At 39.9% G+C, this 26,306-nt stretch overlaps 1 protein-coding gene across 4 annotated transcripts in view; it reads left to right on the top strand.

The window, feature by feature from the left end:
* crb1 (crumbs cell polarity complex component 1) overlaps positions 1-26,306 on the top strand; it is a 39,509-nt gene that overhangs the window by 6,000 nt on the left and 7,203 nt on the right. For 2 of the 4 annotated variants that reach the window (XM_077583929.1, XM_077583928.1), the window contains exons 2-12: positions 2,153-2,377; positions 2,760-2,955; positions 3,047-3,171; positions 3,254-3,436; positions 5,275-6,231; positions 8,380-8,930; positions 9,052-9,217; positions 15,754-16,696; positions 20,275-20,319; positions 20,873-20,995; positions 23,593-23,719. In XM_077583929.1, the coding sequence (XP_077440055.1) occupies positions 2,153-2,377; positions 2,760-2,955; positions 3,047-3,171; positions 3,254-3,436; positions 5,275-6,231; positions 8,380-8,930; positions 9,052-9,217; positions 15,754-16,696; positions 20,275-20,319; positions 20,873-20,995; positions 23,593-23,719 (3,641 nt within the window). Of the gene's footprint in view, positions 1-2,152; positions 2,378-2,759; positions 2,956-3,046; positions 3,172-3,253; positions 3,437-3,988; positions 4,146-5,274; positions 6,232-8,379; positions 8,931-9,051; positions 9,218-15,753; positions 16,697-20,274; positions 20,320-20,872; positions 20,996-23,592; positions 23,720-26,306 lie in introns of those variants that run through there. The other 2 variants (XM_077583930.1, XM_077583931.1) reach the window with 2 other exon arrangements.

The following is a 26,306-nucleotide window of genomic DNA, read 5'->3' as shown; positions in this document are numbered from 1 at the left end:
TCGCGCCTCGTCGGCCGCCTCAAGTCCTCGCGCCTCGTCGGCCGCCTCAAGTCCTCGCGCCTCGTCGGCCGCCTCAAGTCCTCGCGCCTCGTCGGCCGCCTCAAGTCCTCGCGCCTCGTCGGCCGCCTCAAGTCCTCGCGCCTCCACGGCAGCTTCAGGACCCCGGGCATTCTCACCCTCTGCAGCCCCGGGCCTCCTGGCTTCGGCCGCTCTCGTGCGGGGTCTCTTCGCTTCTTCCATGGCGGCGTCAGGGCCATCGGGGTGGACAGGAGATGTTCATCCCACGGCCGTCCTATTCCGGTGTGGCGTCCGGGGCGCCCTCCAGATCAGCGCCACCGGGCTCCCCTCGTCTGGCGTCCGGGACGTCCCCCGGACTAGACTGGAGGGATGTGTCAGGTTCCCGCCTCCGCGCCCCCTCCGCCCGCCCTGTTTTTGAACTTTTTAAGGGACGTCTGGAAGCCGTCCCTCGACGGAGGGGTTCTGTCATGTTTTGGTTTTGGTTCTGTCATGTTCAGTTTCTGCTTTCCTTGTGTGTTTTCCTTGTCTTGTTGATTGTGACCCTGCCCTTCCTTGTGTTGTCCAATCAGTGCCCTCAGCCACTTGTGTCTGGTCCAGGTGTGTCTTGTTGCGTCATTAGTGTTGGTGTATTTAGTCTGCTGTCTCTCCTCTGTCTGTGTTGGTGCATTGTGGTATGTATGTTTGTCCTCATGTCATGCTGCCCTGTTTTCTGTTCCCTCCCAAGTTCTAGTTCAAGTTCAAGTTCATGTTTTGTTGCTGTCTGTTTTTTTTTGTTCCCTCTTTTGTTCAAGTTCATGCTTTGTTTTATGTTTTTGAACTTTGGAAACTTTTTTGTTAATAGAAATTAAATCCCTTCTTTTTGAACTACACCCCTGCCTCCTTGCTCTGCCTTCCCGCATCTGGGTCCTAAAGCCCCCCGATTTGACACACTGGTCATTTAATGAGGACTTGATGGGAGCTCCACACAAGGTTTTGCAATCCTAGAACAAAAATGGCCGCTTGAATAACTTGATTCCAACAGAGGTAGTAATAAATACAAATTTATGATAAAACTGACCAACTAATATTTTTGATTGATTTCTTGAAGTATGCCTTCTCATTTAAAATAATTTAGATCAGGGCTCATAGAAGGTTGCTTCAGAGTACTGTAACGTTTTGTTCTAGCGGCTAGCCAGTCTTCGGTGGTTTTACCTCTATGTTTCGGACGCACCATGAGAGCAAGCTTTCAGACGCTGGGCAATTTGACATTTCACTCCAGAATGTCTTGTTTTTAGCTGATACAAACTCAAAACAGTGACTGTAATTGCTTGCATCTTGAAAACATAAATCACTCCCCTTCCTCTTTTGCTATTTATGGACACGGGAGTTTTGATGTGCTGAAAACGATGATGTAACTCTCAGATAAGAATTTAAATACTTCCACAATACATTTCAATACCAGAGTTTGCCTTTTGTATTGTTTTGTTTAGTGACTTTAGTGAGTACTGGTACTGTTGCGTTAGAAATCGGTTGTTTTTCTGTATTTTTTATTTATTAGTTTTGAATTTAATGAAAAAAAAACCCATTGTGAATTACTCTTTCAATAGGGTTTCGACAATTTTGTTGTTTTCTTGATGGAAGGACAGTTTTCAAGGTGATCCTTGAAGGATTTGATGGTGAAGATACAGTTAAAGAGCCATATGCTCCTTAAGAGTGGCCGACAGGCGGTCAAAGGACATTGCAATTAATATCTTGGGTCATTTTTATGAACCAATTAAATCTTTAAATCATCTTTAATAGGTCATATCAATACAGTAGATACACGTCGACAAGTGACGAAGCCACTGACTCTTTATCACTTCATATGTGATAATATTATTTCCTCAGTGAGGATCAAATACTGATCCTCTAATTAGTATTTCAGGGGAGGAATGATGTTATTGAAGAGCTCCAAACAGAACACGTGTCACTAATCGCTGAGGGTGTCGTTTACCATGGTAACCTGACTCTGAACCTTTTGGTTCCTAATCTTTAGCAACATGGTTTGGACAAAAATATAATTTTATCTTTTGGAATCTTTTCATAATGTTTATGATGACAGTACAAAAATGCTTCAAAAAGTTCACTATACTTCTTCATCATCATATGTTTATAGGTGCAACTCCTCCATATGTGGATCTGTGTTCACCAAATCCTTGCCAAAACCAAGCATTGTGTCAAAGCCGCGAGGATGGCTATGCATGCTTCTGTGTGCCGGGCTTCCAGGGTGCTCACTGCCAGATTGATGTTAATGAATGCGTATCCCAGCCCTGCATCAACGGAGGCACCTGTGAGGACAGAGTGGGCCGCTACTCCTGTCTTTGTACCACTGGCTTCACTGGTGAGCGAACAGGAACAGTAGAAGATCACACATGATTAATTTAAATCCATTTGATTTGTCTCATATTTCCACTATACATAGAGACGTACGTTTTTATCTCACAGTGGATATCAAAAGTTTGCTCAATTGCTAGGTCTTTGTGATACAAAATTTAGACCATTTTGAAATATAAAACCTAGCACAGACGTGTTTAGACTACTTTTTTTTTTATATACCTACAGTACAGTAGTGAAGTGATGCAGTTAATGCACACAATTGTGTTTGTTGTTGGCACAGACTGCAAAAGCTTGTGCGGCATAAAAGCACGTATGATCACAGCCGGTCCACATAAAAGCTTCTCTCATTTTGCACTCTGACATCTGTGTTGCTTTCATTGTCTCAGGGGCCACTTGCGAGGTCTCGATTGATGAGTGTCAATTACAGCCCTGTCTCAATGGCGGCAGTTGCCTCGGCAACGTTGGTGGCTTCGTTTGCACCTGCCCGCCCGGTTACCAAGGACACCAGTGTGAAATCAACATTGATGAATGCCAAGACAATCCATGCCAAAATGGCGCTCTGTGTATAGATGGAGAAAATGGGTGAGCTATCCAAGGAATCGATCTTTCTTTTTTTCCTCCTATACACAAGGGTTGTTTTAATGCGTTCAGTGTGACTGTGTCCCTTATCTAGCTGTGACTGCTTACAAAATGGTAGAAACTGTGAGGTCCTGAGACAACAATGCTACTCTCAACCCTGTTTCAACAGTGCCACCTGTATGGAGAGTCAGGGTCATTACACCTGTCAATGCTTGCCAGGTAAACTACACTATTGACCTTATATGGGGATTGTATTGTACTAGTACATAGTGATAGTAATTTATTTTCTTCTTCATTTCAGGGTTCAAAGGTACACTGTGCGAAATAGACATCAATGAGTGTGGCAGTAACCCGTGCTTAAATGGAGGCCGCTGTATCGAGAGGTCATGGCAGGTCCTTTTTGGTATCGAGCTGCTGCTACCTGAACGTTACGACCCAGAGCATGCTGCAGGCTACATCTGCAGCTGTCCTCCAGGAACAACAGGTATATATTCTATTGAATCCACTGCAGTTATCATACAAGTAGCATGTCAGTGGGTTTTACTGATGGTGTCAGTGGAATGTGTATAGTTCCCTGAGCCTTTTGGAGCCTATGCTGACACATACAGTACCAAGAGTTGTGTTGTAACAATAAACAGTGTGTGCATAGGGTAAGGAATGAGATAAACATTGGGTTATGGAATACTACTTTGGGTGTATTTGAAAGGTAGAACAAAGCAATATAAACCTAATATTAAATATATCACACTGTGTGAGACTGGTGCACAATAACAATGATTGGATAAAATGGATACTGACTTATTTACTGCCATGTGTCTCAAGTAATATTATTGATTTTTATTCCGCCTGAGACAAAATTAGATTTTATAAAGACGATAAGTTAGTCTGTGAGCTGCCATGGCTAGTGTCACTTTATGTTCTAAAACGGACTCCCTGCCAGAGGCACTGACTCAGTAAGGTGTCCAAATAGCATTAGAGTAATCCCCAGGATCTGGCTTTGCTGGTCCCCACGTATTCAGCCCTGCACAGCTACACACAAGCAGACAAGGAACAGACCTCAACTGCAACAGCCTGTGTCCACTCACATTAATATGGTGCACTTAGACAAGTTTGGGGCATTTCTGGGGGAAAGAGTGGCGGCATGATGCGGATACACACACCATGGATTTGGGCCATTCTGTTGCTTGGATCAGGTAATTAAGTTATTGAAGTGCATTGTAGCATTGTTCACCCTTTAAAAAAACAAAAAAAACAAATATATATATATATATATATATATATATATAGCAAGCACTATGGCTGCAGGGCAACAACAATTATCATTATTTTTACAATAGTACTATATAAACACCTTTAAGAGAAAAAAAACGTTAAGAGGATAATACAGAACATAGCAGAGTTAAGTAACCTCATGGGCTAGTTAAGTGGTTATTCTCGGTAAAGAAAAAGAGAAAGAAACACTGATGGTATTGTTTTCTGTAGTTTTATATTGTCTGGACCCATAGAATCACTTTCAGAGACTTTGATTAAACAAAAATTAAATGTCCAGTGTCCAATGCATTTTTTGGACTTGCCTACTTTAACTTGTACTGGGTGTATTATTAAATGTGTAATTTAACGTGAGGGGAATATTTATATTGTATTTAAATTACGATTTAAAATGGCCCTTTTAAAAGTTTAGCATTGTAAGAAATTATTATTTTATTTTGCATGTGTTTAAAAAAATGTTGATTGTTAAAAGGCCTTTAGGTGTGTTTTTAGTCGTCAAACAAAGTCACAGTATATATTTGCGGTGTTTTACCTGGTCTGATAAGAATGGAATGGATCTTTATTAGTCACTGCACATGCACAAGTTGACCAATAGAGGGAGACAGGACGGATAGGCAGGGTACTTTCTTTTCAGTGGTGCGAGACCTTAGGTGAGAAAGGAAGACGCTAGGGAGGTGGAGGGAAAATAAGACAAGGCTCAAGCCAGGCTCCCAAAGGGAGCATAGTAGGAGTCTGGAAAAAAGTGGGGATGGGTAGCGGTCAGGCTGAACTATCAGCGTAGTCTGCGCCAGTGCTCCAAATTTTTTTTCTTCAATTTGCTTTGATTTTCTACAAAATGTGCTACATTTCATAGAAAAGATTCAAAGATTTGGGGTAAATTGTTTTGTTTTAACAAAAGCTAGTGTATAATGAAATAATACCCTGGCCCAGAGTCCATAACCTCTTTGAAATGATGAAAAAATGTTGTTGCTGGATTATAGTCAACTTTTGGTTACACTGTAGTGATACACATTTTTTTCCTGCTAAATTGCTGCGGTTTAATTGGTTCCACAGGTTCCTTCTGCCAGGAGCTAATAGACCACTGTGATCCGAGCCCGTGCCAGAATCGGGGGAAGTGTGAAAGCCATGACGAGGGGTACACGTGTCACTGCAGCAAACAACGTAGCAATGGTTACCTTTATGGAGGTGCGAACTGCGATGTGAGGCTGGTGGGCTGTGACGGCCACGAGTGCCAGAATCAAGGCTCCTGCAACCCCTTCCTGCTGGACAGTACTCACGGATACACATGCTCTTGCTCACCTGGATTCACCGGCCCCCTCTGCAAGACCCCCACCACCTTCTCATTTGAACGTAATGGCTACCTTCTGCTGCAGAGCCCCTTTGTGGATGCTGAGATCTCTTGCAACATCACCCTCAGCTTCAAGTCGGTGCTGCCCAGGGCTGTATTGTTCCAGCGGAGCATCAGGGGCCTGCTGCTGTGTCTGGAGCTGCAAGAGGGCCAGCTCCACCTCACGCTTAGAAGGCAAGCTTCTGCCGGGCTCCAAGTACAGAGCCGAATCGGGGCTTTGGAGCTGTCCCACATAGTCACTGACGGGGAGTGGCATACTGTTGAGGCAGTGCTCACAAACTGGGTGCTCAGTCTGAGACTCTTGAATGATGCGGCGAAATGTGAGAGGCAGTCATGCTACAAGGTGGCGCCGGTCCAGAATAACATGGACGGCCTGGTGTCGCCTCCTCAGAACACCTTTATTGGAGGGGTGATAAAGGACTCCAGCGAGGATGTCGAAATTCCGCCATTCATTGGTTGCATGCGGGATGTCTTGGTGGACTGGCAACTGATTGTCCCCGAGGAGTGGCTGAGCGACTCTGCTGTAAACGTGTCCCCTGGCTGCAGCCACCGGGATCGCTGCTTGGATGTGCCTTGCCAAAACAATGGAGTGTGTGTCAACTTGTGGCAGAGCTACCAGTGCCAGTGTCCAAGGCCTTACGAGGGCCAAGACTGTGAAGAGGGTATGTTTTTACACGAGGGGTCATAATAATCAGCATTAGCTCTCACACACACTCCTAAAAGACATATTTCAGTACATTGTATGAGCACATTTTTTTGTGTCTTATATGAAAATATTTTAGTTTGATGTGTGAAAGGATGTCAGCAGGTATGAGAGGTAACGCTGAATGATGTCCCTGAGGGCCCCTCATATGTTTCAAAGCAACAACACAGTCACTGGCCACTACAACTCAGTTTTCATTGGTTATTCATTCATCACTATGCTTATTATTCTAGTTCAGTGTAGAGAGTCCATTTCTACATCATTACCAACTAGGACTGGACGATTATGGAAAAAATAATAATCACAATTATTTTTGATTGAGATTCAAATCACAATTAATAAAATGATTATTCTTTGATTTTAAAAAATAATATTTTTTTCAACTTCTTAAACTCAACTACTCAACATAGCCTTACACCCATTCATCCCTGCACGTTGAACACTTTTTTCTTGAACACTATTCTTCATGTGAAATTCAAGCCTCTTGCATTTTCATTCATTTTCAAACTTAAGCATTACATTACCTTGTTTATCACATTTGTTTCGTGTTATTTGATCAAGTCTGTGGACTAGTGGGCTAACCTGGGACCTTAGGGATTGTATTTTGTGCTATGTCATGTAATGGTATGGGGGTGTGGGGGAGTCCTTGGATACTTGCATCCTTGAATTTTGAGAAGATGAAATTTTCTAGAATCCTTGAAAACTCAGCTTTTAATATGACTAGTAAGAATGTAAAATAAGAATATATACTAAAATAGCAATTGAAAACTAATACTTAGTACTGGGTGTTTTGGCCTCTTAGGGGCAGTGTGGTGCCGTGCATCCATGGTGTACACACTTACAAAGAGAACAGAAGAAAGTTGCGATTGTATTCTATTAAGATAACTCGTTTTTCACAAATTGGGAATAATTTGTGCCTTTGAGTAGTGTTATCTTATGTGTGAGGTTGTGTTTCCATAACATTTTTGCGTGAATATTTGTTATTTGAAGGTAAAACACTCCCGAAGTCCATTGCTAATTCTATTACCATTTGAATGGGATCCTCCATTCACTTTAGCATTAGCGCTAAGTTATATTTAAATATACAGTGGATTCTTGTCGTGTGTTTAGTTTTACAGTTAACTCCAACTGTGGTGTCATTAAATAGCTGAAAGGACGTTTAGGGACAGCAAAATCACTTTGAACCGCTCTGGCTTTGCTACAAGCAACAGTTTAACAGTTTAATAGCTGGACTGTTGAACCTAGTTTGTTGTACTTCGGTGTACTGAATGCCCGAGTTCTTTGTCAGAGGATATCTGTAGGCCCTTAAATCTATAAAAGCGATTGTCTGATGGGGGACACCCACTCACATGCTCACCTCAACATCTATTAAGTGGCATGTCTATGATTGTAAAGGGTAGCAGCCCATATCAGAAAAGCACTGACACTATACAGACATCATGCCACATGCAGGCTGCTGGTTGCAAATTTTTCCTTCCTTTCACTTTTCAGTTTGGCTTCTTTTGTGAGAAATATCATTGTTGCAAGCAAATTCAATGGATTGACACCATCCATCCATTTTCTAACAGCCATTTACACTTACATACAGGTTTTGGAAATGTGGAAGGAAATCTTGAGAAAACTCACACAATCACTTGGCGAGCATGCAAAGTCCACACAGGTTCATTTTGAATCCCACTTGATTGCGAGGCACTCATGCTAACCACTGGACTAGGATTTACTGTAACGATGTGGTGACTATTGTGGCTCCTTTAAGTAGCTAAATTTGCCAACCAAAATCAGAATCAGATTTATTGGGAGAAACACGGAAAATAACAATGACCATTAGAGGGTGACAGAACGAGAAGCCTGGCGGTTTGCTAATTAGCGCACCAAGTTTCTTCACTAACAAAGGAGGGAGGGGAAGAATATAAGGCTAAACAATATTTGAAATGATATAAGACACATTTTTGCATTTCTCATTGCTAGAAAATAAATTTGACACAAAAACAAAATGGAAGCAGTGCATGTGCGTCCAAGAGAACCACTGTGAAATGAAGAGAATGTTATATACTGGGAATGTATGTATACAATTTCATGGAACAAAAATCTTTTCCCTCACCTTCAGAACATGTGACCGCACGCTTTGGGAGCGAGGACTCACTCAGTTACGCTGCCTTCACCGTCACAGATGATCTGGGTCAGGGCCTCTCAATCTCTCTCTTCCTGCGCACACGCAAGCCCGGCGGCCTCCTGCTGGCTGTGAGCAACAGCGGCATGCAGTACCTGCACGTGTGGCTGGAGGACGGCGTGGTCATGGCTCAGCTGGGTGACGTGGAGAGCCTGAGGGGAGAGAGCGCCGTCGATGACGGCCAAGTTCACTTTGTGAATGTGGAGGTGGCGAAGGGGCGAATGACGCTGCACGTGGAGGCTCACAAACAAGCTGAGGTGGAGGTCACGACGGATGGGCTGCAAGAAGGAGACGCTGTTTATGTTGGAGGTCTGCTGGAGAGTGATGCTACTGAAGTGTTTGGGGGACATTTTAAAGGATGCATTCAAGACCTGCGGATAAATGACAGGAGGCTGCAGTTTTTTGGTTTGGGCACTTCAGTGACAACATTCCCATTGCAACTTATGGAGAATGTGACTGCTGGCTGCTCTGGTGACAACACCTGCAGTGTAAGTGGACCAACTCAACTCTTTGCTGTCCTTTTATAAAGTGAAGTTGCATTTCATGATGAATACAAAGCTTTCAAAATGAGTTGACTGTACCCCACTTGTATCATTCTCTCTTCTTCAGAGGAACCCTTGTCTGAATGGGGGGATGTGTTACACCATGTGGGACGATTTTACCTGCTCGTGCCCACCCAGCACTGCCGGGCAACACTGTGAAGAGGTCAGATGGTGCGAATTGTCTCCATGTCCTGCGGATGCTGAGTGCAAGATACTCAACCAAGGATATGAATGTAAGTCAAGGCATCAGTCCGATGATGAGATTCATTCCTTAATCCATTTCCATGCAAATGATTTTGTTAAAATAGCTTAGTAAAACACAGTTTGGTGGTTAATAGTAATTTACTAAAAGCTTGTTTATGATCTATTTCTTATCTAGTAGTTATAGTTATAAACCATTAACTGTAACTCATTACCTAACAGTTTATCTATAATATATTAACTATCTATTAGCATGATTATAAATCCTTAACAAACTTAAACAATACGCCATTAATTCATTAATTAACAGTGTACTAATGATCTATTAACTAGTTATAACAGAGGGTTTTTTTTTTAGTTCATTTTAATGTATTATGAATTTATTCTGAAAGTGCCGATCAAATTGCCTTTCTAAATGCTGGATCAACTATATTAGGGGCAAATGTGAAATTAATATCTTAAAATATTTTGTAATTGCGAGATGATCCATCTACCTTTCAGCTAAGCATCATAGAAATATTAAATCAGAATTCTTACACTCCATTATAATACTGTACACATCTTACTATGAGGTATATAACCTTTAAGTTGTCTCCAGGGTCAACGATCGATCAGTCAGTCAGTCAGTTTTTTTTAAGTGCAAAATCAACATGGTCCCAATGCACTTTAATTTAAAAATCACGCACAATTTAAACACTACACAAAAAAAGACATGCATGTAACATGCTTAGCGACCTCAATCCACTCGCGCAGTGCTCCATGAAGTATAGTAGAATTGGCTTGTGCCTGTATTATTGATCCTTTGTCTCGAAGCAAGCCCCATGATACTATAGGTCAGTGGTCCTCAACCCTGATCCTCAGGGACCGGTATCCAGCCTGTTTTCCATGTCTCCCACAGCCAACACAGGTGGAGATCGTTATCAGCCTTCTCCAGAGATTGCTGATTAGCTGATGATATGAATCACCTGTGTTGGCTGTGGGAGGCATGGAAAACAGGCTGGATACCGGTCCCTGAGGACCAGGGTTGGGGACCTCTGCTATAGGTGATTAACTCACTTGAGTAACTAAAAACGACCACTTTACACAAAATCACAACATGAGGTTTGCTTGAAATGAGTTGGGTGTGGAATGAATCATTTGAATAGAGAACTTTGAAAATCAATATGGATTTAGAGAAAAAACATCAACCTCAACCTGGCAGTCATTGAATTTATAGAAGCTATAGCTACAAGTATAGATAATAAAGAATTTACTATTGGGATTTTTATAGATTATAAAAAAAACATTTGATACTATAGGTCATAGTATTTTATTGAATAAATTAGAGCGATACGGCATAAGAGGCTTAGCATATACAGTAAATGGATTAAAGGTTACCTAGATAGCAGATATAAGAATTTGCAGTTCAACAACATACAATCAAAATAATTGATGATCTCTCACGGCATTCCCCAAGAGTCAGTGCTTGGCCCTAAATTATTTAGATTATATATAAACTGCTGTGTGTCCAAAATACTTAAAAGTGTTTTGTTTGCTGATGACACAACTCAAAAACAAATATTAAGCAAAGGTGTGTTACAATTATAGGTGTAAATTTGTGGAATAATTTTGGGATTAACTTGAAAAAGTGTGAATCACCGATTATGTTTAAAAGGGTGTATAAAAACAAAGTACAACAACAATATTTAAATCAGGTATAAGTCAGTACAAATGTGGAAAATAGAGTGCAATTAGAAATGTATGTGTAAGCCTTTGTGCTGATTTACATATCTGTAAAAATGTTTGCTTATCAACTAAATGTACAATAGTGTTGGCATATCGATGCACGTATAAGTGCAGCTATTTATGTGTAAGTTTGTTTGTTTTTCTTTTGTAATGGGGTAGGACTTGATAAGTTTTTTACTTCTTCCTACTCCCTTTTGAACATGTAAGCTGTGCTTAATGATGATTATGTATGTAAAACACAAACTTTTCTTTTGAATCTTTTTATTTTAATTGCAGCATTTCTGTTGCTGGTTTATATTTTCAATAAACAAACAAAAAAAATACGTTGAGCAAGTAGTCTGCCAGATGGGGAGAAAAAAAACTGCAATGTGACACTGTGATTTTTTTTCACACTTTTGTAGACAGCCTAGCCTTTGTAGTTGTTGCTCTACTGAATCTGAACATTACTACAGTATCGTATATACATTCTAGGATTTATTATAGAGCTGTAAAAGCACTGCTAAAACAAATCTACTAGTAGTGAGCAAATACATTTGCATGTTAATGTATATTGTAAGTTGTAAAATATATCTTATTTTGTTATTGTATATCTTATAACACTGACTTGCTTTCTTTATCACCGATTGCCTGGGAAAAATATCATAGTTATACTGCCTGTGTGTACCCAAATGCAAGGAAAGACGGCAGGAAATACCATAGCATTATTTATCTTAAAAAAAATAAAGCAGCTGAATGGCAGTAAAAATCCCAAATGCTAAAGTTCCAAAATGTAGCAACATAGAAACTCAGACGATCACTAAGAAGACAACAACAACATAATGACTAAAAAGAAACCTGAAATTTAGGTAAATACATACTGTACCAATTTTTATTGATTTTTAAAGTGTGAGAGACCTCACACATGGCAAGTGGGGAAAAAAATTGGTAAGCAGATGTCTTTCGTAATACCAAGACTGGCCTGTGAGAGGCGGTATGGTGCTACAGGACATCCAGACTGTAGGAAATAGAAAGAAGAAGAAAGTGTAGCGGCAGAAGAAATACAAGAAGCTAGGCTAACTATTAGCTTGCCAGGTAACTGCATTGTTGTTGCATTTACAAACTTTTCTCCTTGTCATTTTTATTTTGGTGAATGACTTGGAAGACATGTTATACAAATACTCAATACAACCAATTGCTTCTCTATTTTTGTCCAGCAACAGGGCAATCTTAAACAAGCTTGCCAATTAATTAGCTATTAGGTCGTTTCATGTCACAATCATATTGTTTGTGGATCACTTAAAATATTGAATGGGCTTAGCTTTTTATGGTAAATGGACTGCATTTATATAGCACTTTAACTACACCATATGGTGCCCAAAGTGCTTTACAATTAAGCCTCACATTGACCCATTCACAAATAGCAAATTGAGGTTCAGTGTCTTGCTCAAGGACACATCGACATGGTCACCACCAGGGGTGAGGATCGAACCCACAACCTTACGGATGGGAGACAACCACTCAACCACTGAGCCACACTGCCCTGTTTGTGATTGGTAATCAACCAGACCAGCCAGATTAGAAAAGAAAACTCTCTAAACAGGTTAACCACCAGAGGTGTAAAATCCAGCTCCAGAAAGCAAAAATGCTATCTCCGGAAATCGTTTACCTTTCAGTGACTAAAGCCAAACTGAGTCAGGGTTTTTTACTTTCTGGACCTGAATTTTACACCTCTGTTAACCGCACAGCATAGAATGAAAACAAAACAAGGTTATTTTAGTTAAGCAAAACTAACGAAAAAACTATTTTGTCAACAAAATACAATAAAAACGAAAATGTTTTTTAAAAAAAAGAAAAGAAAAGTAACTAAAACAAAATTTATGTTTACAAAACTACATAAAACTAACTATAATTATAGCGAAAATGTCCTTCATTTTAGTCTTTGGAAATTAAGTTAATGCATGAGCCTTTAGGGTTGATTTTGAATGTGATTTTAAGTATATTTATTTTGATATTAACCGGAATAAGGACAAGAAGTGACAACATCTAGCAGCCAATAGAAAAGCACCTTCAGATGGCGTGACTCCTCGCCGACAATTTTGCGTGCTTGACTTTTGGCTCCAATGGCTCGGCTTGCCTGCTTTTTCATTTACAGTTTTTCTCCATAGGTTTGGCACATTTCTTTTTGTTAGTGTGCGTGAGTGGGGGAAACACAAACAATGAATTTATTTTTTACAGTGGAATCTGTTTATCATCTGTCTCTCTCGCTGAATTGGGAGACTGGCTTAAAGGAAACAAACAAAAAAAGATTCTTGCTAGCACAGTTCTTTCAGTAGTTCTCAAAATCGGGTGCTTACTTATGCTGTTTGTCATTCCCAGTTGAGGCTTAATGTAATATTGGCACATAAACAAAAGAGAATTAAACATTATTACAGTATGTTTAAAAAAAACAAAAGTCTGCTAATGCTAACATGTAACGCTAAGACATGCTAACTGTTACTCCCTTTGAGTTAAATCAAGGCTCAACTTGGTTCTTGGATTTTAACTAGAGCTGTCAAATGATTACATTTTTTAAATCAGATTAATCACATTTTAGAATTTTGATTAATCGCTTAATTAAAAAGGCTTTTTTTTTTAAATCAACATTACCACCAAATTTAAAGAGCACATGTTAAGCGTTATTTATTTTTTACATTTAATGTTATGAGGACATCTTCAAAATGATTTATCCACTGCATACGCCCATCCTCCTCCTTTTCTAACCAGTTAATTACTTGCATAATTTAAATAGTTTGACATAAACAAACATTCTGAATGTCATATGCAAACATTTATTAAACGCTTTACTTGAATGCATGTACAGTAGTTATGTTTATTGCTCAAACACAACCTGTGCTACCTTTAACGTAACCATCCACTGTCAAGATAAAGGATAATCTGTGGTCAAAATTGATATTGCGATTAATCTGAGTTAATACATGATTAATGCGATATTTTTTTGTGATTAATTAATTATTTAACGCTTTAACTTTGACAGCACTAATTTTAACAGACATTTAATGTTGTCCACATGTCTTTTACATGTTACAGTTTTTCTCCATAGGTTAAGCACATTTCTTGAAACTGAGATGACATTTTCAAAATACCATGGACAAATCCCAAAACCAATTTACATTTGCTTTCATCAAATTGTCAATATCTTACAGTAGTACATGTCTCAATTGCCTCAGCGGATCTGTGCACATGGTTTTGTACATTTAGCCTACAGTTAGCACAATGTGGCCACATTTAGCACATTTTCCAAATGAATACATCTTGCTGATCAAACTGGATTAGTTGTTTTTCAGCCTAATGGCTATCCTCTCCAAAACATGTCAGCAGGATTTTAGTGTGTAAGTCATAATATGGTAAACCATCTGTTCAATTGTCAAAATTAGTCCAGCATATCACAGGCGATCAGTGTAGCCTTTGTAAGGCAAGACTTTGCTTTGCAAGGGAAAATATCCGCTGCAACGTGTATGAAAACCTTTGGCCAAACAGAGAGCGGGATGGATGGATGGTCCACAGGGGAAAAATGACGATAGTGACTGCACAGTAAATTCTGTAGAGTAAATTTGACTCTATTTATAGTGGGACCAAATAGACTCTGTTTTAGAGTAATATTTACACTTGGAAGAGAGTAAAATAAAGAATTGAAAAAAATAAAATAAAAGTCACTCAAGTGTGGAGTAGCCTAACCTTCAGGTTGGGAGATGGCTGCAGTAGCACCTGAGCTACGACACTTCTACTGTTTGCTTAGCTTCAAGATGTTTTTTGGTCTCGGAGTTATGAAGATTCCAGCTGACACGAGCGAAATACTTACTACAGTAACACACAGCAGAAGATCTGTTGCTCAGGGTGTTGATCGGCTGTTCCCTAAGATGAAGGTCGTGAGTTAGTTCCTCAATCCTTGAGTGACTTTTATTAATTTATTTGTCTCGTCTTTATTTCATACTCTTCCAAGTGTAAATATTACTCTAAAACTGAGTCTATTTGGTCCCACTCTAAATAGAGTAACATTTACTTGACCGAATTTACTGTTTACTGAAAGTGTTACAGTGTTTGGTTCTTCATTTACGCTGTGCGCTAGGTATAATTTTAGTTATTAGTTATTATATATATATATATATATATATATATATATATATAAATATATATATATATATATTTCGGCTTACACTTTTTTTTTGTTGCACTCTAATGTGTAAGTAACTTTGTGTGAATAAAAAGTGTTACAATTTCCTTGACTGAGTAGAGTATGTCAAACCGATAACTTTGAAAACTGCTCTTGTAAAATCCTTTCCCCCCTCTCCTCAGTTTTATATATAATTGTATTTTGTTAGCGGCACCTCTGCTGTTTTGACAAAACATCTAATGATTTTAACTTGCAGTGCTCACACAATGCCTGGCTTGGAGTGAAGCATGTGTGACCAGTTTTGGGATAGGTATGTGCTTTTGCTAACGAACTAATAGGTTGTGCATAAATGTAAGTCTGTCTGGCCAAATGAGCTTGCAGTTTTGAAAATGTCATCTCAGTTTCAAGAAATGTGCCAAACCTAATGAGAAAACTGTAACTTGGCCGAAATGCGATGCTGGGTAAGAAATGTGTTGCAGAACAGAACCACCCTGAAAACTAATGAAAACTAACTAAATTAAAAAAATTAAACTCAAACGAAACAAAAACTAAAAATTTAAATTGCAAAACTATAATAACCCTGAAACAAAAGTAATCAAAATAAACTCAAATTAGGTTCCTTATGTTTAAATTTTAAATGTTATGTTAAAGGTGTGCTTAAGTGCATATGGTGTATTTGTCACGCCCTTCTAGGTTACACCAATGCCACTTTCTTGAACGACAGCACCGTGTTGGTCTACAGAGGAAATGGCCGCATATTCCGCAACCTAACCAACCTCTCTGTGAACCTCCGCACTCGGAAACGTAACGAGGCCATCCTCCATGCGGAGAAGGACTCTGCCTTCGTCACCCTTTCCGTCCAGGATGGCTTCCTCTTCATGGAGTTACAGAGCTCCACCAGATACGCAGAAGGTGTGGAGGAAGAAAAGCCAACAAAGTCCACACTCAGCCTCAACAGCATGAAATCTGTCAGCGATGGCGAGTGGCACAGCGTCCACTTGTTCATGACTGCACCGTGGGCTAATATGTCTCAGTGGACTCTGGTGTTGGATGATGACGTAGATGAAGCCATCACCTCCGGCGGTCAAGGGGGCAACCTGGACTTCCTCAGGAACGGGGTGGACATCTTCCTGGGAGGTTTGGCTCCCGACCTCGGGTGGTCCCTGGCAGGGTGCCTGAGCACAGTGGAGCTGGGCGGGATTGCTCTGCCTTACTTCAGCTCTTCTCAGGTGAACCTTCCACGTCTGCAGGAGGAGAAATTCACCCTGACGTCACTTAATCCTCCGCTGGTCGGTTGCAGCGGGGGGTCCATGTGTACTCCCGATCCGTGCTTGAATGGAGGAGAATGCCAGGACTTATTTAACTACTACAACTGCAGCTGTGCTGAGGGCTGGGCAGGGAGGCATTGTGGTTTCTTCACTGACACCTGCGCCTCCGATCCTTGTATCCACGGCAACTGCAGCATCAACGGGCTGGCCTACGAGTGCTCCTGCGAACTCGGGTACACGGGAGCGGACTGTGAGGAGGAGGTGGACATCTGTGAGAACCACCTGTGCGCACATGGCGCCACCTGTCTGCATGGACCTGACCGATATTCCTGTTTGTGCCCTGATAACTACACCGGACCTCTCTGCAAGTAAGTTCTGGCTGCTAGAATAAAGAAGAATTGTTATTGTTTCCTCTTATAGCTTAAAGAGAAATTAAACTGGAAATAGCAGAGCACACGTTAGACATCCAATTAGTTTGTGAGCTTGTTGTGGAGGTGGTAAAAGTTAGTCGGCATGAGACACTGTGGGAGCAAAGCAGATTACCGTGCATGACAAGGAAGAAAGAGAAAAAGCCATAGCTACTATTTTATTTTAACCGCCTCTCACGCAAAATTAGCTAATTAGGAAAAAGAGTCATCGAAATGAGATGAATGGAAACAAATACACAAAATTCACGCACCTAAATTTTCTTCCATGATAAACCACAAATTTATCTTTAAATTGTTTTTGGGCTGGGTATCAATTCTAATTTCCTCAATCAATTAAATTTTGATTAGAATTTTTTCCCGATTCGATTCGCTTCAATTCGATCCGAAATTGAATAAATATGGAACATCAATTCTACTTAAATATAAAGGACATGATAAAAACTCCACAAATTAAATTCCAAATTAAATTTTGCAGAGGCAGTAACAGGTTGAATGATTTAGTTGATTAATGATCTATTGTGTTTCTCTGTTTTTATTTAACTATAAGCCACATAAGTATTTTTTGTGATACATCTTATTTATATATGATGTGTGATGATGCCTATTACTGCTGGTAACGCTGGGAATTTCTTCACTGTGGGATAAATAAAGGTGTAGCTTATCTTAATATCTTATGCCCGTATTATAATAAAAGTGTTACACAAACATTGACATCAGTAAGGATGAGATGAAACTATTTTCATAATTCTAAGTGAATAATCATAAACATATAAAAAATACTTTTAAATTCATGTGAACAGTAAATTTTAAGAAAACAGTAAGATGAAAAAATGGCCTTTAAAATTTGAATTTCTTGTGAATTTATGGGAAAAATATGACTGTGTTAAAATAATCGATTCATGGTTGAATGAATCGATATCAGGCCCCAAAAGGAAAATCGATTCAATATCAGTTATTCGTTTCGTTTTTTTTAAACCCACCCCTAGTCGTTATTGAGTTGCTAATTAGCTCCAGAGTCGATGATAAGATGATATGATATTTATTGTGTCTAAGGTTAACTCATTTAACATTAAATACGTAGTAGTTTGAATGCTACATGTATTCTGGCAGGGGTGGAAAGAAAAACAAAGCACTGAGGGGAAACCCGATGTCGACTCTGCGTTTTTGGTTCTAGGACAGCTGATTTGAGGTATTTTTTTATCAACGCAGAGTAGTTTCACCTGGCGTTACCCCCACGGCACTAAAAAGACAATCAATGATTAGTCGAGTCACCATGGCAACGGCGAAGCAGAGCGCGACGCCACCCTCTACTTCTGCGTTTTTTTTTTACCTCTCTCAATTGGAAATCTTAGTATGATCATATGGCGAATTTAAACATGTCTTCAGAAAAAAAGTGCAACACCGCAGCGGCTCCCCATAAAGGAAGGCGGCGTGGGAGAATGTTGCTGCTCAGGTGTCTGGTCAATGTGTAGATTTAAATGTAGTTCCTTTGCAATCACAATAATATTACAGGGGAAACATGTTGAATGGTAACTCATTAATTCATTTCATTTAGGTGCAATCTTGTCCGGAAATGACAACATATCTATGCACAGTCTGATAACAACTTCACGATGAATATTGAATTCCCTGCGCAATAATGCGGCACCTTCATCAATAGGGTCATTGTCAAAAGGACATGCCATGTTTGTGACAAAAGTGGACTTTACGCTCTAGACCAGAGGTGAGCAATCTCGGTCCTCGAGGGCCGATTCCAATCAACAGGATCGTTATCAGGCTTATGCAGAGCTTGCTGATGAGCTGATCATATATCAGCTGTGTTGGAGAAGGGCAACATGCAAAACCTGCAGGACTCTGGCCCTCGATGCCCACCTCTGCTCTAGACTATAGGCGTATTTACTAGGGGTGTGCCACAAAAATCGATTCTCATAAGAATCGCAATTCTCATTTAGTACGATTCAGAATCGATTTTAAATGTCCCAAAATCGATTTTATTAAAAATTATTTTATACTGTCTTGCCTTTGTCTGTCTGTGCCTTTATTTGGAGCGCTGTTCATGTTGTACCCGATTTGGCCACTTAGGGGCAGTGTGGTCTGATATACTGTTAAGTTGTAGCCACATTAGAGAGTAGAAGGAAAAAGTCCCGATCAAGTTATTCCAATAAAAGTAGTCTTTTGAGTGATAAAAGTGCCGCGAGTAGCACACTAATTAGCATTAGCAAGTCAGACTGGAGTAGATCATTACGATTCCTTGCACATCTATAGATTGAAGCAAAAATCATTGTCAATCAAATCATTTTGAATCAAAAAGCGTTCTTAATCAAAAATCTATTCTGAATCGAATCGCCGGACCCAAAAATCGGAATCAAATCGAATTGTGAGACATTCAAAGATTCCCACCCCTAATATTTACGCAAAAACTCGCAGACTTTATGAATGAGGAAATTAAATGTCGTGTGTGGTTGAAAGGAGGCGGGGACAGAGAAAACCTCGAGGTTCATTGTGAAAAACCTGCCACCGGCTAGGTTTGATTCATGGAGCATGTTGCTACGGTAACTGACCGAAAGCTTAAATGACCTATTTTTATGAAACAGGCCAGAGTTACCTCTTTTCCTCTGGTTTCAGGTACCTCCCTTTGTGAAACGGAAACGGTTTCCCACATTTCAGGGTTTCTTGGCCCAGAATTCTCACTAAACCTGCTCTGTGAAATACACCCAAATGCTAACAACATAGCATTTTTTTCCCCATAATGCCACAGGGTATTTTGCCATAATATCATGGGGTAATGCCACAATTGCACATGGGCAAGTCAATACAAAAGTGTGTGACTAGGATTTTTGCATTAATCATTCATGAATGAAGGAAAATCTTCATTCTTCAAGGTTAACGAAGACATGCTTCAAATCGTTACTGCAACTTTTTGATGCAGCTCTTGTGTTGAAGCATCATTGTTGACGTGATGTCTTGTGTGGCAGGCATCGGCAGGGGAAACGATTCATCCTGTAAAAACGACTTTTGTCGCGATCTGAACCGTTTTGGGAGCATGGTTAGTTAGCAAACACAAATAAATGATGCTAAATTTCTGAGACGAGGGAGCGCACCATAAGACAGACGAGATGCTACACTTGCTAATGTTCCTCCGTCGCTACCTACGCCTGCAGCAAGCTCGTCTGAAGATGAATTTCTATTCTAGTGTCAGCCAGAAAAGGCCTCCGTCTGCCGCGGTGTCTCGCTGGTTCAGCGGCACTTTCTTTCCCTCTCATCTCCTGTTTGCCTCGGAGAACAGGCAGGGGAACGCCGCCAACCATTTATCCCATAAACACGCAGCTCCTTGCATTTTTTTTTTTTTTCCTGTGCACTCGAACCTTTGCAAGCAAGCCACCCGACAAGTGAAGCCGCACGTCTCCCTTCACTGGGAACATCGGCGCTGTAAAGTTTTCATCAAAATGACTTTGTTTTGTTTGTGTCGCTTTCTACCTCCTTCCCCCATCTCTATCTCTCCTTGTGTTCCTCTCCAGTGAACGGGTTGAAGAAATTCCTTGGTACATTGTTGTCAAAAATGTGTAAGTATTTTTATTTATTTATTTATTTTGTACCTTTTTCTCAAGTGCTCCCTGTTTGTTTCCTTCTTTGTTTCACAAATGTCATGCACAACATCTCTCTCTCTCTTTGCAACAAAATGCCAAGCAAAGCTAATATTAACACTGCCTGCACCAGTGTTTGTTTAAAAACACATACCCGCAGTCTAGAATGAGCGACAGCTATGGTTGAAAAATGATCGTTGTTGTACCAAAGTTGTAGAAGGCAGAAAAAAATGCTTGTGTTTTGTTATTTAGGGATGAATTCCACATTACCAAAAGATATTTTGACTGCTCCATGGGAAAATGTTTGGCCATTTCCTTCCCGCATGAGATTTCATGTCGTTACTCGAGGTAGATAATCGGATTACACCGCTCGGGTTGTAAGCTTCTTTTGCCTCTCCGGTCTTACAACACGGAATCAAACAATACAAGTAGTCCCGCATGACTGTTTTGTCTGGCTCCAGCTTGACACATTTGACAACAAAGTGCCTGATATGAGTTTTTGTTTGTATTCCGCATGTCCGTGCTTTCCCAGGCGGCCCCAGCTTCCTGTGTCTGTGTGTGGAGACGACATCAAAAACTACACTTGCTTCAATGGTGGCAACTGCACTGAGCGCGAGTTGTCATGTGACTGCCCGCCTGGCTTCACTGGACACCGGTATGATGGACACCAACTTGGAAATTTGTAGTGAATTGCAGTTACAACAATAAAAGGGTCCGTAAGAAGTAGGCTTGCATACACCAGGTTTCTACTAGTAACCCTGCTTTAATTTCCAACTAAAATTTTCCGCATCAGACAATAAGGCTGAGCGGAATGAGAGCAGTGTGGCAACTGTATATGGATAATAAATACAATATATGCAGATATAAATAGCAGATTGTACCCGAATAACTACAATATTTTATATTGAAGTAAATGCTAACATCAGCATTGTATGTAGCAAAAGAGACTATACAAGTAAGTACAGCAGAATCTTAATTGAACAGACTCGGAATCAAGGGACAGAAAATCTAGTCCAGTCCACACAAAAACGGCCTTCTAAAGTAGCCGTTTAAGTCCGTTAGATCCAGAATTAGCCACAATTCGCTATAGGCTAAACAGCCATCAACCGACAGGGACTGGTCACTTGTCATTATAGATAAACAGGCAAAAAACAAACAAACAAAAACGTGTCAATGTGGAAGCCATGTTAGCAGGGAAGAGAGTCCTTCAAAATGGAATGGAACACATGGATGTTAGCTTAGCTTCACCATAGCTTGCACCGTAATAACAAATACAAATGAGTGAAATAAACACCAGCCAGTTAAATAACAGGCAGCTAAGCGTGAAACCGAATACTGTATTGTTCTCTATTATGCATATCATCTACCAGGGAAAGGCAACTTAAATGCTGGAGGGGGCCACAATTTCTTTTTCTTTTTTTATTTTTACAAAAATACATGCATATGTGAAAAAAGCATGTTCTAAATTCATATTTTATTTTTTGATAACACATTTTTTAATGCATGTCCACGATTCTAACCCAACAAAACTTACGAAGTAAACAACAAAATACTGTTTTGTTTGGTGTGTGTGGGGGGGGGGTCCTGTGCAAAGGGCTCTCTTGCATGAAAATTACCATTCAAGGACGGCACAAAACTGCTCAACAACAAACCAACATTATGTGCAATAATTATTTTTGATTTTTTTCCCTTACAAACATTAACTCACTCAAATGTTTAATATTATTAGGGTACTATGTTAGTCCTGCAAATCATAAAACAATATATATATTTATTAGGTCTACTTATGTTGTAGTATAGAGAAGTATATGATATATACAGAGAGTTTGGCCAACTCGATTTCAGCAGGGTAACAAGATGGCGTCCATTTGTCATGTGACCAGCAGTTGACCAATCACGTGATTGGACATATGGACGCCATCTTGTTACCCTGCAGAAAACCGAGTTGGCCAAACTCTTTCTATATATGGCCCTGCCAAAACCAAGCCAGGCCTGCCATCTAGTGGTGAATTGTGATATGACAACTTAAAACTAAGTCTAGACCTGCATACAGACGCTCCCCTACTTACGAACATTCGAGTTACGAACAACGGTACATACGAACATGTCTGCGCGCATGCGCGCATGTCAAAAAATGTTCGGAAAGAGATGCTGTAAGTTAGATTTTTTATTGCGCACCTTTTTCCGAGTACTGTAGTGCTTTTTTCCGCCGCTAATATCGACGCTTGGCGCTGTGAGAGCTCACCCAGCATTGGAGGCTCAGCAACGTGTCGAGGAGGAGGAAGAAGAAGAAACGCCTGTCGCTCATAGATAAAGCCATCGCACTCTTCGAGCAGCAAGACCCAAATATTGAACGTTGCACAAAGGTTGCAAATCAATTGAATGATGCCATACAGTGCTACCGCATCATTTATGATGAAAAAAGAAGAAAACTGTGCAATCGTAGTTAGATCGCTTCTTTCGGCCAGTTTCTAGTAAATCCTCTAAGGAAGATACTCATCAACCCTCATCTTCTTCTCCGCGACCCTCAACTTCTTCCTACATTGAAGTTACGGAGGAGGAAGTAACTTTTGACGCCCATTCCAGCGACGACGAAGAACCTCTCATGATATAAAATCCTCCTCTTCCTCCTCCTCCTCCTCCATCAAATCCTTAAGCATCGAGTACATCTTCCAAAAGTAAGTTAAACTTCATTTTATTTATCTTATTACGTACATGTACATACTGTGTGTGTCTCTCGATCTCTCTCTCTAACATACGTAGTACAGTACTGTACGTATTCTCTTTAAACATAAATTATAATACAAAATATAGCACTGAAGCAACTTACGAACAAATTCACCTTACGAACGATCGCTCGGAACGTAACTCGTTCGTAAGTTGTGGAGCGTCTGTATTCAGTTTAGCACTCACATACAGGTACTCACAATTTTATTTTTTGCTTTTTCAATGTTTTTTTCACATTTTTGATTTTTCCTAGTTTTTGTGGGATTTTCTCTACTATTCACCCGTCTTGTGGGGCGGGAATTTATTTTATTTTTTTTTAAAAACATGGATTTATTTATTTTTGAACAGAGTGCAGTCTTGGGCCTCCAGTTGCCTATCCCTGTCCTATACTATTTATATTGAATGAAACCAGAAATATTGGGCATGATCATTGGAGTATTTTCATGATATTTCACAATGAAGAAATACAACATAAACAATTGTTTTGGCTGTAAAGTTTCTTTCCATCGCTATGTGTGGCTGCAGGTGTGAGCAGGAAGTGGACGAGTGCAAGTCCAACCCGTGTCTGAACGGAGGCTACTGCCGCAACCTGATCAACAAGTTCCTGTGCGTGTGCGACATGAGCTACGCCGGCGACATATGCCAGACGGACGTAAGCGACATTTACTTTTACGTGGCCGTGCTGCTGTGGCAGAACCTCTTTCAGCTTCTCTCCTACCTCATCCTCAGGCTGGACGATGAGCCCGAGGTGGAATGGGGGGACAACAACTGAGGGGGCACGTGTTTATAAATGACATTCGTTAATGTTTCTGTGCCTTCATCAAGCACCTTATTTAATATAACAATTATTACGAGAAGTTGATTAAGATAAACAAACCCCCATGTGATGTAAGATCTTAAATTTACAGCTTATATAGCAAGACAGCACGGTGAACTAGTGATTAGCATGTTACAGTTTTGAGGTTGAGATTTGTTGTTTTTATCCATCTCAGGGGGCGGCCATTTTGTCACTTCTTGTCGACTGTAAATGACATCGTAGTTGCTCAGGTAACGACCAATCAGGGCTCACCTCCGTTATCGGTCCTTATCTAAGCCCTGACCAACTGTGATGTCATTTTCAGTCGACAGCAAGCGGCAAAATGGACGCAATATAACAAACGCAACATACATCAGAATACCGTGTTTGGAGTACTGGGCAATATTTACGCAATGCAATATTTATTTTTTTGGTTCACCAATGAATTGTTTTGCCTATGAAATATAGTGGAAACTCTAACACACATTGCCAGATTGAGCCCAGAGAGCCAATCCTCATCCTTTACTCCTTTGAGCCTAGATGAGCAACACTCTTTATGTCATAGTGATTGTAAGTCAGTGTCATCTTGTTGATGACGGAGCCAAAATGTCATAATGCAGTTTTAGACACTTTTACATACGTGTAAGGCCAGTACCACTCAAACTATTAAAATCAATGAAAGTTGGAAAACTGTTTATATGAATCACTAAGAACTAATGGCAATTTACAGAAATGAATGTGAACGAATAAACTGCGGGAAAAAGGTGGTGATATTTGGAAGCTTTCTGGAATTTCTGATTATTAACTCATTCACTGCCATAAATTCATAAAATAAATAAATAAAGATTATTAAAAAATTAGGGGCGACAGGCCAATAAAATTTTTAATTGTAACTAATTACATGACTTCACTAGTTAACTCACGATTAATCACAAATTTTATATCTGTTCTAAATGTACAATAAAAAATGTTCATACTCTTGTCAACAAAAGTGGAAAAAAATGTTAAACTAATAGAAATAATTGAAAAGATTTTTTTACGTTTATAGCCATCAATGGCAATGAATGAATTAAAAAAAAGAAAAGAAAACTTTATTACAAATTTGGGGCGATTAAAATTTGTAATAATAATTAATCGCATGAAAAAAATTTTAGGTTTTCATAATCTTGTTGACAAAAGTGGGAAAAAATGTTAAACTAATAAAAATAGTTCAAATGAATTTTGGACGTCTATAGCCGACAATGGCAGTGAATGGGGTAAAAACAAAAGCAAAAACTTGACATACACATCCCAAAATGTCGACATGTCACCCAAAGAAATGCTCCAAAGCAAACATAACCTCCTTGCTGCAGGTTGGAGTGTATTGTTGGAATGTTTTTCCAGTTCGGATATCCTGTCAGTCTTTTGTATTGGAATTTCGGGGAGCTCCAAGCGGCGTAGGTGTAAAGACGTGTTTTACTTCTAAAGGCAGTGAGAAGTGTGAGGCGACAACATGACGTCTCACTTTGTTGTTGATGTGAATTCGCATGATTGACTGACAGCTGCACAATGTCTTGTTTTGCCCCCCCCCCCCTTTTTTGTCTTTTGTCAAACGTTTCAGTCTGAGGTATTTTAAACCCAAATTCTCTTCTGCTTTGCTTAGATTGAACCAACACATACATATTCACTGGGCTGCTGCTGGCCAACCTTTCATAGCCTCATTTGTCACTTTTCGCCCTCACTTTCATGCATTTTTGTTTATTTGATACCACAACTCAATGCTCATGTGTGTTTTCTTTTGTCAGTCTACTCTGTCAGAAACTGTCCTAACATCACTCTCTGGTTTTGGTGTTGTCTACTATTACTAATAAAAAAAAAATATATCTATATATCTTCCTTATTAGTTTGCTTGTTGTGTGTTTTAATCATTCTTTTTTTCCATTTTCACCTTATGATCAGCTGTGTGTGTGTGTTCTGTTATCAGGCAGCTCAGTGACGCCATAAATAGACACTTAATCTCCTTTAACAAGCTGTAGAGCGATTGTATCCCAAAATAATGAAAGCTCCGACTCAAACACGCAGAGCAATTCAATTTATAAATGTCATCATGTGTTTATTGTGGTTGTTGTAGTAGTTGTCACCTGGGTGCATGAGTAAGATAATAACAGTGGTGCCTCGAAATATGAGCACTGCCTGGTAAGAGAATGACACGTTGTGTATTTGAAACAACCACATCAGCTTACTGCTAACAAACAACAAACAAAACAACACAGGCATCATGTCTGACGGAGTGCAAACATAGGCATTTTTTTTTTTTCTTACTGCAGTCACTTACTGCAGAGTAGTCGTGAAGCTCTTCTTCATTTGTGTTTCTTCATTATACTGCCCTCTTGTGGACAAGTTGCGCACACCAGAAGTAGCCAGATGAATTTATAATGATGCAAAAACTTGTTTAATTATTTAC

Source organism: Vanacampus margaritifer, chromosome 13 (assembly GCF_051991255.1).
Source record: "Vanacampus margaritifer isolate UIUO_Vmar chromosome 13, RoL_Vmar_1.0, whole genome shotgun sequence".
Lineage (NCBI taxonomy): Eukaryota > Metazoa > Chordata > Actinopteri > Syngnathiformes > Syngnathidae > Vanacampus > Vanacampus margaritifer.
The sequence above is the reverse complement of the archived record's forward strand: the minus strand, read 5'-3'. Positions and strand labels throughout refer to the sequence as shown.